The sequence below is a fragment of the Sinohyriopsis cumingii genome, chromosome 11 (assembly GCF_028554795.1).
Source record: "Sinohyriopsis cumingii isolate HCF-2022 chromosome 11, ASM2855479v2, whole genome shotgun sequence".
In the NCBI taxonomy this organism is placed as follows: Eukaryota; Metazoa; Mollusca; class Bivalvia; order Unionida; family Unionidae; genus Sinohyriopsis; species Sinohyriopsis cumingii.
Window position 1 is genome coordinate 65,481,034 of NC_142971.1, and position 14,416 is coordinate 65,495,449.

The 14,416-nt window shown below is 36.9% G+C and overlaps 1 protein-coding gene across 1 annotated transcript in view; it reads left to right on the plus strand.

The window, feature by feature from the left end:
• Window positions 1-14,416, plus strand: part of LOC149788595 (ceramide kinase-like) — an 82,400-nt gene that overhangs the window by 49,459 nt on the left and 18,525 nt on the right. The window contains exons 9-10 of the mRNA XM_089974646.1: window positions 3,667-3,776; window positions 5,004-5,209. Coding sequence (XP_089830772.1) covers window positions 3,667-3,776; window positions 5,004-5,209 — 316 coding nt within the window. The remainder of the gene's footprint in view (window positions 1-3,666; window positions 3,777-5,003; window positions 5,210-14,416) is intronic.

Below are 14,416 nucleotides of genomic sequence, written 5' to 3' on the forward strand. Positions count from 1 at the left end.
ACTGAGATGTGAGGGCTTGATGTCATTTATTCAATCCATGCATAACAATATTAAGAATGGAAGTTTGACATGATCATTTTCAATTTGACCAGTATGGTATGGACACAAAGCAAATATCGTCTTTGCAATGCCAGTCTGACTGCCAACATGTCCAGCCATACAGACAAGCTATGTTTGATAAGAGCGGCCAGGACTGTGTTACAGAGATATTGCCAGGGTGTGCTATTGTGTGAATTATGCAAAATTTGTACGAGTTTGTGCACTTGGAGAGCAGTGATGTGCGAGAACTCTTACAAATTTGTTTTCACGTTGCACATATTAAAATGTGTGTACTGTACAACTTTTATTTAATTGTTCACCATTACTTTGCTTGTAAAGATGTCAGAAGTTTAGGAAAAGTCAACCAGGTGCCTGCCAATCCTATTGATTGGTTACCCAGGTACCCGATCAAAGGGAAATTGTATTAATTGTGAACCAGAACTACTTTGTTGTAAGTTCATACATCCACTATCACCCTCCGAGAGGTATAAGCGTAATTATTTCTAATATGAGTGGCAAAAAAGTGCAGTCTAAGCATAAAAAGAGTAACCTATATATTACATACCATAGTTACAGAAAATCGTATGAAAAACATTCATTTTCTGTTGTTGTGCTTCTTACCTGGATCTGCAGTTAGTTAAAAATCTTGACATAAATCCTTGTGGATTAGTACAAGTCTACAGACAAAAAACAAATTATTTATTAACAACATTCACCTTAACCAGACTACATCACATGTTTAACGTTAGCTGAAAGGTCATAAAGTCAAGTCTACAAATTCTGAATGCTGTATTACATCACTGTTAAATTCCTCTTTCAAACTTTGTAAAGCAATATTGATTTGTCCATTTCCTGATGCAACATGTTCTTCAGTTTAACAAAATCCTTCTTTAATATTGTTTACTCATATAACATCAATGAGTCACATTCATAAAGCTTGGTTCACTTAATATTTGGCACCATGTTGTTTTTGATATAGACTGGTCTGCTACTTAAGTATGTATCATGTTATAATGAATCTGTGACACAGGGTTTGAAATTCAAGAAACCTGTATGTTTTCATGGAAAGGTGTCATGTACACTTACTATAAATGGGAAATAAGGAAACTGTTTTGACGTACATAGCCAAACAGTTGCACACGTTGCAAATATAATATCAGTAGACAGAGGTCTATGATGGATAAATGCACAGCAGCTAATAGTCACACAACATGAGCCTCAAACTGTACCTGTTATTCTGTGTCTCACTTGCTCCTGACATCACCAGATATAGTCTTTGATCTGATCTTGGAAACATGTTGCATTGGTTGTTTTGTTTTAACATTAACTTAGTATGTACACTATGGCTAATTTTATTACCTGGGTAATTATGAACCAGCGGGTACCTGAAATACTGTCATGTTCAATGTCCTGATCAACAACTCAATACAGGTGTGTATCCTTTGGTGCCATCCAGTGCTTGACATTTCTTTTTCATTTTTTCCCAACCCAAAAGACATGACATGCCTTCCCTCCATCCGTTTTTATTGTGAAAACAGTTAATAAGTGAGGGTCACATACCCAGATGGGTTGCAACCACCTCCATTTCACCCAGGTAGTCCAGATCACCCCTAAGGCCCTAATCCAAATATGTCCAAACAAACTTTTCCTTCACACATGATTCCTTTCATGGATCTTCTGATTGAAGAGGAGTTTGGCATTTCAGTTCTGGAGAGAACCACAACAGCTAAATGACTGGTGTCACATCAGTGAAGTCGCACTTCTTTCAGTGCCTCATTCACCATTGGTGAACTTCTTTCTTTTTCTGTTTGAAGACAAGAAGTTAGCCCCTATCACAATCAAGGGATAATGTTCCATGATCTCAGACACATTCAGACTTCATGGTAGAGATGATTTTGGCTACATCAAAGTAATATCAGCCAATGTTGACATAGCCATGTATGCACACTGAAGCAGCTATCATAAATGACATACATTTTATAGCAATGCCAACTTCAACATGTGGAGTGAGTGAACTACAGGTGATATACTTAGGTCCAAACTGCATGCAGTTCCATTCAGTGAACTGTCAGTCGTTTTAATGACACAATCTGGTTGCTTCCTAAGAGCAGTTTGCTGTCACTTGTTAGCCAACAATAGCTTTATGTTCCCTCTCCTTGATTGATCTGTCAACAGATGCAAAGATGCAGGACCCTCTATATACATAATATTTACATCAACTGTACAGGACTGTTCCTACCACTGAAGACAGAAATCCTATATGTGACGCCACAGGATGCATGACTAACGACAGTAATTATATCAGCATAATTTGAACTCTCATGGGATAACATACACACTAAAGATTTCAGCTTCTGTAAGTCTGGCCCTGAATGTAATGTCTCAGTTCGGGACAAGGAGTCAATCGACTGGCACACCAAGTCTGCCTTTCTAGCTTCCATTTGCTATGATAAGGAGAGAACTGAATCTCATTGGGTTTGTGTTAACTGCACATACAGTGACCACTCCCCATTCATGAAAGTACATTCAACCCAGATGTGAATTTGCCACTTTTGCTGGATTCACCTGGGAAATCTGTGATGGTGAGAAAATAATGAAGTGTGGAATCCAACATTGATCTTCTGTGCATGTTTATAAACAAATTGTCTCCTGTTGTGATAAACTAACATTAGAAGAAGTTCATCCTTTTGCTAGAGCAATCATACACCTGCTGAGTGACACAGGTAGAGTTAGGATGCGCAGAATTTGCTCTTATTTATTTTCCTTATTTAAATGATCAGGCAGTCTCTTTGTTGGTGCAAGCAATTTATGCTTCTTCAATAATTCTTTCCTGATCACATTACAAATAATACATCCCACCCTTCTCCACAATGGAGCATCTTTTAAGAAGCCATTCAAATAAAAATCTGGAAAAAATGGTAACTGCCTAATGGGTTAAAATGTGAGTTAACCAGTAAGTTGCTCCTCTTTGTCTACAGAATATATAAACAGAAAAATGTATTTCCATCTCTCCAGGAGATCTGGATCTAAAGAAGCAAAGAAAGTTATCCTTATGTAAATTGGTCAGATGAGTATTATCAGACAAACTTAATTTTCTATAACATTTGCTATCACACAGTGGTTTCTTTATCACATTCACACCTTGGGTAGTCCTGCTTTATAAAGAAATGAGATTTCATAGAGAATATTTGGATCTCAATTTCTGACCTTACGGATGATAGACAAGGCAGTTTAGCAAATTACCATTAAGGGTCTGTCTACATAGATGCTTCTCCCCAGGCAGATGTTTAAAAGGGACCAACAGGTCAAAAGTTATTTAAGTTAAAACAATAATTCACATTTTTCTTATTTCTGAATGTGGAGAAGGAACCATTTTGATAATGGTAGTAAATAGTGTTAAGATGTTATTGGATCATGTCAGACTGTTGCTTTTCATCACTTGGATACTTTTATGTAATTTTATGCATTAAAAACCAAGTTAATGTTGAATTTTGTTCTGAGTATAAGTAATTTATTTAAAAATGTCATTGCAGAGAAGGTGTTGAGTGGAAAGTGTTATTGGTAGTCAGGCTCGATCTGAGTTCAGTGTAATGAAATAGAATAAATGGATTAATACCTGTCTTTCAGCTGCAGCGTGTGTCAGACTGCTGGTGAAATGAAAAGCCAAGGTAATATACAGAACAGAACTGCTGCTTCAGCACTTTCCATTATATCACAAGAGGACGCAGTACATAGCAGTGAGTAGTGGGATGTTTATTGCTGTTCATTCTTTAAGAAACTTGGCATTTGTGGCCTCTCTCTCTCTCTCTCTCACTTATCAAACCCCAGCCGAGTCATACCAAAGTCTTACAAAATGGTACTAACAGCTGCCTCGCTTGGCGCTCAGCATTAAGAGGTCAGTGTTAGGACTGGTTGGTCTGGTGTCAGGATAATGTGACTGGGTGGGACATCATGCTATATGTCTGCGGCATGATGCCCCAGTGCTAGACGTCACTATAAACTGCCACACTGCAGACATCATAGGGATATGACTGAATAATTGTTAAAAGCTACGTTAAAACTCCTAATTGCACACACACTCTCTCACTTACATTTCTTTAAGGAGTTCACACAATGTCTGAAAATTTGTGAAATTTCAGGTAGCCATTATCTGGTTACTCTAATAGTCTTGAACGTCATGATGTATCACAATGATGCAATCCAGAATGTCTTTGAATGAGTTCACATTAATTCCAGAATAATGTGTTAATCAAAACTCAGTGAGCACTTAGTAATTCTAATGCCCAATTTAAATAAATAATTCTTCTCAAATTATATCTGAACACAACTGTAAAATCTGATTACAAATGGATTCCAGAGACTGAGCTAACATAGGAATTAATTATTTGTTTACGAAGTCCATATTGATTCACATTTTCACTTCACCTGGATGTGATTCATTTCAGTGGAGAACCAAATTGTAAGCAAGTATGTTTCTAGAATATTCTAAGCTCATAAACAACCTAATTATAACCTACAATCATGGACAAATGTTAGTCATGTAAACATGCTGTTTACAAATGACCATTATGTTAAAGTACAATCTACAATCATGGACAAAAGTTAACATTTAGTACATAGTATAGATATATTTATCATTTGGTCACAAGCAACTTTTCTGAGAATGTGACATCACATTATTTATGAAAAGTTCAGGATATCCACTACTAATCAGAATTGGTGGTTGATTTATCCTTATGAATCAGTCGTTGATCTTTAAATGTTTACAGATTCCTATGTCTATTTCTGAGTGGTAAATATTTTTTTGTGTGATAATACAAAGTCAAAAGCCAGAAGGACTAATGGAGCACCAGCATTGTGTACCTGCTAGAAAGGAGGTACCTTGGAACAGTCTAACAGCAGATATTACTGAACTCAAATAAATTAGCATGGTGCAAATTAATACATTGTATATATTTTTTCAGGTTCTGATGGATGGCAAACAATAAGAGGGAGGTTTTGCAGTATCAAGTGTTTGACATTGAGCTGTGCATGTTCATTAAGTGACAAAGGGTTGGCTCCAAACTGCCACTTGGGGGATGGGTGTTCAGACCTTGTTCTTGTCCGAGAGTGTTCAAGATTTAACTTCTTCCGCTTTCTCTTAAGCACAAATAAACCAGAATTAAACCAGGTACATAACTTCACAAGCTTTTTGTCAGTGCTAACAGTTATAGTACTTAGACTTTTTTTTACAGCTGATGTTGGCATGTTAGTAACCTCTAGGATTTTGAACTTATGAAGGTCAAGACCAGACACTGATTATTTCTTGATATTCTCAAGAGGTTTGGCTTTCATATATGCTGACGTGTGTCACTAATAACACAATTCACATTCAAGAATGCTGATGTCATGAACACTTAAAACAATAACTTGCAAACTAAGTTTGGCACTTACCTGGGGTTTTAAGTATATTGAGATATGGGCTCTGGAGTTTATAACTTCTTCGAATCTCCTGGAAAATAATGTTGCATAAGACATTGATGCAGCCTGCAGTGTTCAATGTCCATATAGCCTGTACCTTAAAGAGATTTTGGCAAGATTTAATTGCATGCAGCAGGTTTGACTTTGAGGATAAGTGACACATTTTCAGTTATGTTGAAGTCATATGACTGATGGCTATTTGCGATTGTCTGTATTTGTTGCCTGTTTCTAAGAAAGAGACAATGAAAAATGGTGGCATGGGGCATAGTCATCTTGAAATTGGGAATTTGCATTGTGATTTGCAGTGACTGGCCAAAATGGAAGTGAAGAGAATAAACCTACATCATGCTATTAATATTTTCTCTCCATTTTGATCAAAAGTATATTGAAAACCCACTATAGTGCTATGGTCTGGGTCTAGCAAAACCTGCTCTAGAGCTATGGTCTGGGTCTAGCAAAAACCCACTATAGCACTATGGTCTGGGTCTAGCAAAAACCCACTATAGCACTATGGTCTGGGTCTAGCGAAAACCCTCTATACTGCTGTGGTCTGGGTCTAGCAAAACCTGCTATAGTGCTATGGTCTGGGTCTAGCAAAAACCCACTATAGCACTATGGTCTGGGTATAGCAAAACCCAATATAGTACTATGGTCTGGGTCTAGCAAAACCTGCTCTAGAGCTATGGTCTGGGTCTAGCAAAACCCATTATAGCACTATGGTCTGGGTATAGCAAAACCCACTATAGCACTATGGTCTGGGTATAGCAAAACCTGCTCTAGAGCTATGGTCTGGGTCTAGCAACACCCACTATAGCACTATGGTCTGGGTCTAGCAAAACCCACTATAGTGCTGTGGTCTGGGTCTAGCAAAAACCCACTATAGCACTATGGTCTGGGTATAGCAAAACCCACTATAGCACTATGGTCTGGGTATAGCAAAACCTGCTCTAGAGCTATGGTCTGGGTCTAGCAACACCCATTATAGCACTATGGTCTGGGTCTAGCAAAACCCACTATAGTGCTGTGGTCTGGGTCTAGCAAAACCCACTATAGCACTATGGTCTGGGTCTATAAAATGCCATTGTGGTATTTACTATATTGTGCAATATCCAACCAAGTCAGTTAACTGGAGAAAATATTGCATGTGTATCCTCTAAGCTTTAAATGACCTGGGGAGCTGGAGTGCAAAAACTGTGGATTTCATTTGTACAGTTATCAAATTGTTGCATAGTAAATGATAAATATTTGAACTGTTATTATATATTTAATAAATTTAGGTTGAGGCAGAGAAACCAGTCATTGTTACTGACATAAAAGTGTAAAAATAATGTCAACTTATACGTATATTGTTAGAGTACATGTACTCACGAGTCTGATTGTATCCATTATAGCAATTCAATCAAAAATGTCCACAAAGAAGCATAATTTCTAAAAATATTCTGCTAAATTCATTTGAATCAAGAGACTTAATTTCTTGCTAATCCACTCAGGCTAGTGAAACACTATTTCAGAATCATTCTTATTTGCTTGACATGTCCAAAGGGTCTGATTTCTGACTGACAATAAATATTACATAAATCAGACATTGGGAGTTTCTAACTAGAAAACAGTATTTAGCCTTAAAAAGCACTTGCACTGAAAATTCATACAGGCAGTCAAGGGTATTGATCTAATATACTTGAGTTGACAGTCGAGGAGGTGTGTGTATGTATAATGGCCTGAATCCAGTCTGGGAGGAAACCATTTAGTTATATGGGTACAAAAGCAGATGAATCATTCTCTAAAAATACGGGGGAGGGGGGGGGGTGCAATAAAATAAACCCAATAGTCCTTGAAACTTTTGTTTTTAATTGTGACTGCAGAGCAAAAGCATGGAGTAGAATGTTTGATTTTATTACATATCATTTAATTCTCTGTCCAAGAATAAGCCAGAATTTTACTGTCGACTCCAAAAAGTAGGAAAATATTCTCATTCTGTTTTACCATACTCTCAAACAATACTGGATCTACTTTTTCCTCAAGGTTTAATAGTTACAATGGAACACACTTGAATAACTGTCATAGCCTCACTTGACAGAAATTGAAATCAGTAGCAGTCTCTTTAACAAATCTTTAAAATCAAATTCCAACAATTTGTTGTCTCATTGTAAATGACTGTCAGCAGTAATGCTGTTATAACACCAAGTCCCCAGTGGAGCCTCTCACAATGTCACACCAAAAAGACTTCAAAGACTATCAGCCAGGCATCGGATACAAACGTTCCTCGCTTGTGATACTTTCTGTGATGCAAAGTGTTTGGCTGTAAATCATATATATGGGTCTGCTGTCCCTACGTACTGCTGATTCATTCATAAGCCCGATTCATGCGCATATCATCCGTCCCAAAAAAATGAAATTTGGTTTATTAGTTAAGATGAAGTTGGTATCAGAAAGGATGAAGTCTTAAGCAATTAAATTTTTTTCGGTCTTGTTTCAGGATTTTATTAATTTATCTGAAAATTACAGGTATAAAACAAAGATTATTATTATCATGGTATTGGATTTTGATTGCCATTTCATGTCTTGTTGTCATCACAAGAAAATCCAGATGATTACTTAATGCTTTGCATCTCCTGATGATCCCGATTTTTAGATGTCAGCCAAATTTAATATGTAGTTTTTGTAATGATAAGACCACAGATGAGTTCAGTTTTTAGCAATCTGCATCATTTAATATGTAGTTTTTGTAATGATAAGACCACAGATGAGTTCAGTTTTTAGCAATCTGCATCATTTAATATGTAGTTTTTGTAATGATAAGACCACAGATGAGTTCAGTTTTTAGCAATCTGCATCATTTGCTAGAGTTGTGTCCCTGATTCTCACAGAATTACTGTATTTAGTATTATTAATGGATGTATAACAAATGTGGTATGAAACTTTATACTGATGAGACATTTTTTAGTTTTATTTTCTTAATTCTGTGTCCTCATAAGTGCAACTGTTGTCAGGGCTAAGTATATATAGTAAGTATGTCATCCTTCCATCAAAATTTGTTTGTTTTAAGTTCTTCTAAAACAAATCACTGCAATAATTTTAAACCAAATTTGGCATAGGGCATTCTAGAATGAAAGCCTTTCAGGTTTTTACAAATGATGATCTGCCATTAAATATGACTGGTGTTACTAAAAACAGACCAAAGAAACATTAAACAATTTCTGTAAAACCATTTGGCTGATCTTTTCCAAATTTAACAGAAGGTATCCTGGTATTAAAGCCTTTCAGATTTTTTCAAATGATTCCAGACTTCTGTCAGATATTAGCACACAACTAAAGTTAGAAAATGTTTAAATGACTTGTCAAAATGTTCTGACAAACTGTGACAGAAAGCATCCTGTCATTAAGGCCCTTTCAAATTTGTACAAATGGATGCTGATACTCCATTGCCATCAAATAATGTCACTGTTACTTGAAAAAAAATATTGAAACATTTAAGTGACTTCTCTCGAACCACACAATAAAAATCTGACCAGAGTTGAGAGAAAACATCTTGGCCTGAATGATGATGATAAACCTGTGTTCACCATTGCTGAAAATAGAAATCTTTTAAATGGCTTCACCTGAAAGCTGTTTGAGGGAATTTGACTTGATCTAATACAAAGTATCTTGCCCTGGATAACATATATACATTTGGATATAATGCTGATCTATTGTCAAATATGACCACTTGTTATTATAAACAGTTAAAAATTCTGAATGACTTTTTCTCAAAAACCACTCAACAAAACTTAGACCAAATTTGAAAGAAAGTATTTTTGACCTTCAAAAACTTGGAAAAATGGATACAAATTATGCTGATCCTGTGTCAAATAAAGTTAGCATTACAAAAAATAGAAAAATCATCAGATGATTTTGTTTTTAAAAATGCTCAACAGATTCAAATCAGATTTGACAGAAAGCATTTTCACATAAATGATTTTCACTGTTCTGTAAATGACACTGATTTGCCATTGTTACTAAAAATAGAAAAATGTTACGGCACCTTTTTCTCAAAAACTGCTCAACAGAGTAGGATAATTTAAAGATGGATCTTGTTATGAAGACCTTTCAGGTTGTATCAGTGATGACAATCCAACTTCAGATATAACTGATGTTATTAAGAACAGAATAACCAGTAGCCATCCTAAAACTAATACTTAGCAAACTTTGAGAAAATTTCATGCATGCATTATTCTCTTTTAAATTTGTGCAAGCAATTTCAATCCACCATCAGATGCGGCCATCATTACAAAATAATCCCAAAGCTTTAGATAACATCTGATAAAAAACAGAAAGCATCTTCATATAAATGTGTTTCAGCTTGTACAAGTAGTACCTCTCCAGCCTTCAAATACTCAAGATAGAAGAAGGCTTTTAAACAATGTTTTACCAAATATTTCTCAAAAGAATTTGACAGTAAGCATCCTGGACTAAAGACCCTTCATTTTGCTGCAAATGATGCCCATCTGCTATCAAGATATGGCAGCTGTTGCTAGAAATAGAAAAATGTTCAACAAATTATTCTCTAGCACAGCTGAAGAGAATTGGACCATATTTGATAGAAAACATCGGACTGTTTCAGGATTTTACATATGATGCAGATCTGCCATCAGATGTGGCCACTAATGTAATAAAAAGTTTTACAAATTTGAAATGACTTCTCAAAAACTGTGTGACAGAATTTGATAAAGTAGTCTGGCATGAATGACTTTCAGATTTGTACAAAATCAGATATGACCATTTTATTCAACATAGAAAATCCTTTTTTAAATCACTTATCCAAAACTGTAAAACTTGCTTTAACCAATTTTAACAGAAAGTATCATAACCAAAGGCCTTTCAGTTTTGTACAAATGCCAAGTTTTTGTCAAATATGGATGAAAATTTAATAATTAAGAAACCTTCGCACATTTGTTTTCATAACCATCAACAGAATTAGAAGAAATTTTGACAGTTTGAATCATTAGCTACTAATTCAGATTTTTTGGTTAACATTTCTTGCATTTGACTGTTTTGGAGCTTGTCAACCAGTTGATGGATTTTAGGTTCACATGGCTCTGTTATTTGGTAGTGTTTCAGTTCCTGATTATCTGATGAATAATCTTAGATCAACTTGGCTGTGTTATTTGGCAGTGTTTCAGTTCCATTTGATTAATGATCTTGGATCCACTTGGCTCTGTTATTCAGTAGTTAGTTTTTCAGTTCCTTTTGATGAATGATCTTACATCCTCTTGAGTGTTATTTGGTAGTGTATCAGTTCCTGGTTGTCTGATGCACCGTTTTATTTCACAGTTTATTAGTGTTGGACTTAACTAAATTTTATGACCAGTTTCAAACTGAAAAGATCTGTACAAATTTTGAATGTAAGCAATATTTCACCATTCAGCTGAGTAATAAACCCCAGGATGTCTAAATCATTATCCTTAATGTCTAGAGAGTAAATCAATGATTATTGTGTATTGACCATATCTAGCGTACAACTCACTATTGACAAGATCTAAGATGAGAGTAAATCAGTGATTATTGTGTATTGACCAAATCTGGTGTAAAACTCACTATTGACAAGATCTAAGATGAGAGTAAATCAGTGGTTATTATGTATTGACCAAGTCTGGTGTAAAACTCACTATTGACAAGCTCTAAGATGAGAGTAAATCGGTGATTATTGTGTATTGACCAAATCTGGTGTACAACTCAATATTGACAAGATCTAAGATGAGAGTAAATCAGTCATTATTGTGTTTTGACCATACTAGATATATTGACAAGATTTAAGATGTTGATTGTTAGCATTCCTTCACAGTGTCAGGCAAAGTTTACCCCACCCCCCAATTGTTAGTTGCACCCACTTTGACTTCCAAAGAACAATGTAATCTCATTGGAATTTTTAGATAAGATTAAATAAGAGTAAGTTTTTGTCCCATCTCAGATTGCAACCAAAATTATCCTCTATTTCCATTGAATATGTACATCTGTTGTGTTTTTCTCACTGACCATCCCATGTCGATTAACTCAACCTGAAATTAGGTAACGTCCATTCCTTCATAAGCAAAGGTATGATGACAATACAGAATACATACAGATCAACCTGAGTGATGATAGTAACAAAAGTACATCACTATTAGCATGGTAAGTCTTATCTGTACATGTAATTTTACATCACTATTAGCATGGTAAGTCTTGTCTATACATGTAATTTTATATCACTATTAGCATGGTAAGTCTTATCTATACATGTAATTTTACATCACTGTTAGCATGGTAAGTCTTACCTATACATGTAATTTTACATCACTATTAGCATGGTAAGTCTTACCTATACATGTAATTTTACATCACTATTAGCATGGTAAGTCTTATCTATACATGTAATTTTTCAGGCAAATGCAGCAGCTTCTGTCTTAAAGTTTTGTGTTCAAGTCTTTGAAGTTGGTTAAATGGAATATGTTAATGGACAAACACAAACAAGACACTGGGTTGTACAAAATACTTGTATTATTGTTTTTTAATCACTGTCAGTGGACAAACACAAAAAAAGTAATGGGTTGTACAAAATACTTGTTTCATTGGGTTTTTTTAATCACCCTCCATAAGGCTCATCACATTATGTTATGATGTTGTCTATTTATTCATCTGTTTTCAATTTCCACACAATGACTCTAGTTGTCCACTACAGTTACAAAACTTTGTAGGCAGCTTTCACTTGAATTAATGAATAATCCTATCAATTTCAGTGCCACTGTGACTGACTCAGCAAAAATGTTTTCAGTTTAATAACTTGAGTTCGTTATCATCTACAGTTACCAAAACCTTGTGGTTGGATTGTACTTGCAGCAAGGAAGAATCATATTGATTTGCAGGTCAAAAAGACAGATCAGGGTCACAGTGTCCAAAAGAAGAAAAATGGTCTATGCACAGAAACTAGAATTCTCCTTCAATTACATTCCCCGATCACATTAACGTTAGGGATATAAGCCTGCTACCTCTCGAATCCAGCCCTACTAAAAGACGAAAATTCGTCTTTTCAGTCTATCTCATATAGACCAAAGGGCAATAACTCTTGCCCCTTACCTCCCCTTGCCACCGCTAGGTGTCACTAGTTTTTAAGCTTCACTTGTACTGATAACACGTACATTATACCTCCAAACAATCCAAGCCATCTTAGCATTAAATTGGACCATCCGAAGTTAACTTTGGATTTATCGTGTTGGACAATCATTCTTCTACAGGTTAACAATTTTTTTTCAAAATTGAGTGACTTTATCACCCTTACGGATTTTGTTTACTGAAGACCATGTTACACACGCTATCAAAGAACTCGTGTTGTCAATTAAGAGTTAACGTGACACTGACTAATTTCGCTTACTCCGTTAGTAACGGTTGTGGTATTAGTGAATTAATAACATGCTGAATTGATAATTTGTGCTTTGTTTTCTTTTCTTGTGTCGTTTCAGTAGAAATGTCAACCAAATGCATGAAATGCAAAAAGTTCAAAGCAAAAGAAGACAACCATGACTCTCGTATTGTATGTACCAAGTGTACATCATCTATACCATGCAGCGTGTGTAATACTTGGACAGAGCAAATGTGGGCTGATGTAGTCCAGAAGGCAGCAAAAGGGAGGGATAGACAGAATAAGTCGAAGAAAGATAGCATTGATGTCCTCAGTATACATCCGAAGACAGCCTCCATTGCGAGCCTTGTGGGGGACGTTGGGGTCCCCCCTCCACCTAAAGTTCGTCGTTTGCAACCGTCAGCGGCAATGGAGGAAAATAATGTTGACAGGGTACAACAGTCCAACTTTGAACAGATGCGTCGTTTGGTCCAGGAAACGACGACGCAGCTATTGACATTAGGCCAGATATTACCCTTATTTCCCTCGCTCGCTTCCACAGCTTTTTCTGATTCTTTGGGGGAATGTTCCCCCAATTTTAGGCTGCCCAGTGGGCGTAAGTACCCCCGCATGTCCGAGCATGGCCTTCGGGCCTGTAAGTCAGGACGCATGGGGTTTTTACCGGATCCATCAGATCCATTTCTTTATACAACCTCTACGTCACCGGCCATCCGGCTGTCACAGCACGGGGACCCTATTGCTAAAACGGTCCGACCAAACATGACTTACGGGGATTTTAGTGATAAATCCGTCCGTCAAGCTGTACCGCTGGCAACATACCAATCCTATGGCAGAGATTTTAGTGAGAAATCTGTCCATCCAGCCAGGCCATTGGAGCAGCGGTACCGGTGATAGCAGGACCGTCGCCAACATTCAGACCGACCACAAGCCGGACAAACCAGCCAGCAGGCCCGGCCGTCCATATGTTCACGCCTTATCCACAAGGGAGAGTTAGTGACAGGGTTAAGGATGACGGAATCGCGTCATCTATACCACCTGGTATGCTCTATCCAGAAATGCAAGCTGTTACGGAATACGACTCGGCACACAGTGAGGGTGATGAAACTCCTGCAAATCAGCCGTACACAGATCCAACCATGGAACGGACTGAGTTTGGCTTTAAGGTGGCAGTGGAAGAAATTTATAGGGTGTTGGCAACTTCAGAATGCCCTCCACCTCCTACCGCCACTCAAGACTACAAAGTTAAGACATCTGTAGATCTTGACAGGGAGGAAGAGACGCCGTCCTTCCGGCTCCTTCCCCAGTCGGCAAAAATTAAGGAGATCAATGATCGTCTATCAGGACGAATAGGTGATCCGGGGAATGCTAAGGTGTTCTTTTCAGAAAGCCAAGTACCAGCGACGTTCTTGTGTCGCTGGTACAAAACTCATTCAGACGCCTTCAGTATGGATCTTCTGGCCCTGGACAAAAATATGGTAGCAGTTCACATGTCTGCTCCACTGTTTTACAAAGTGGACAAAAATGTGTTCCATGCCACGTCAAAGC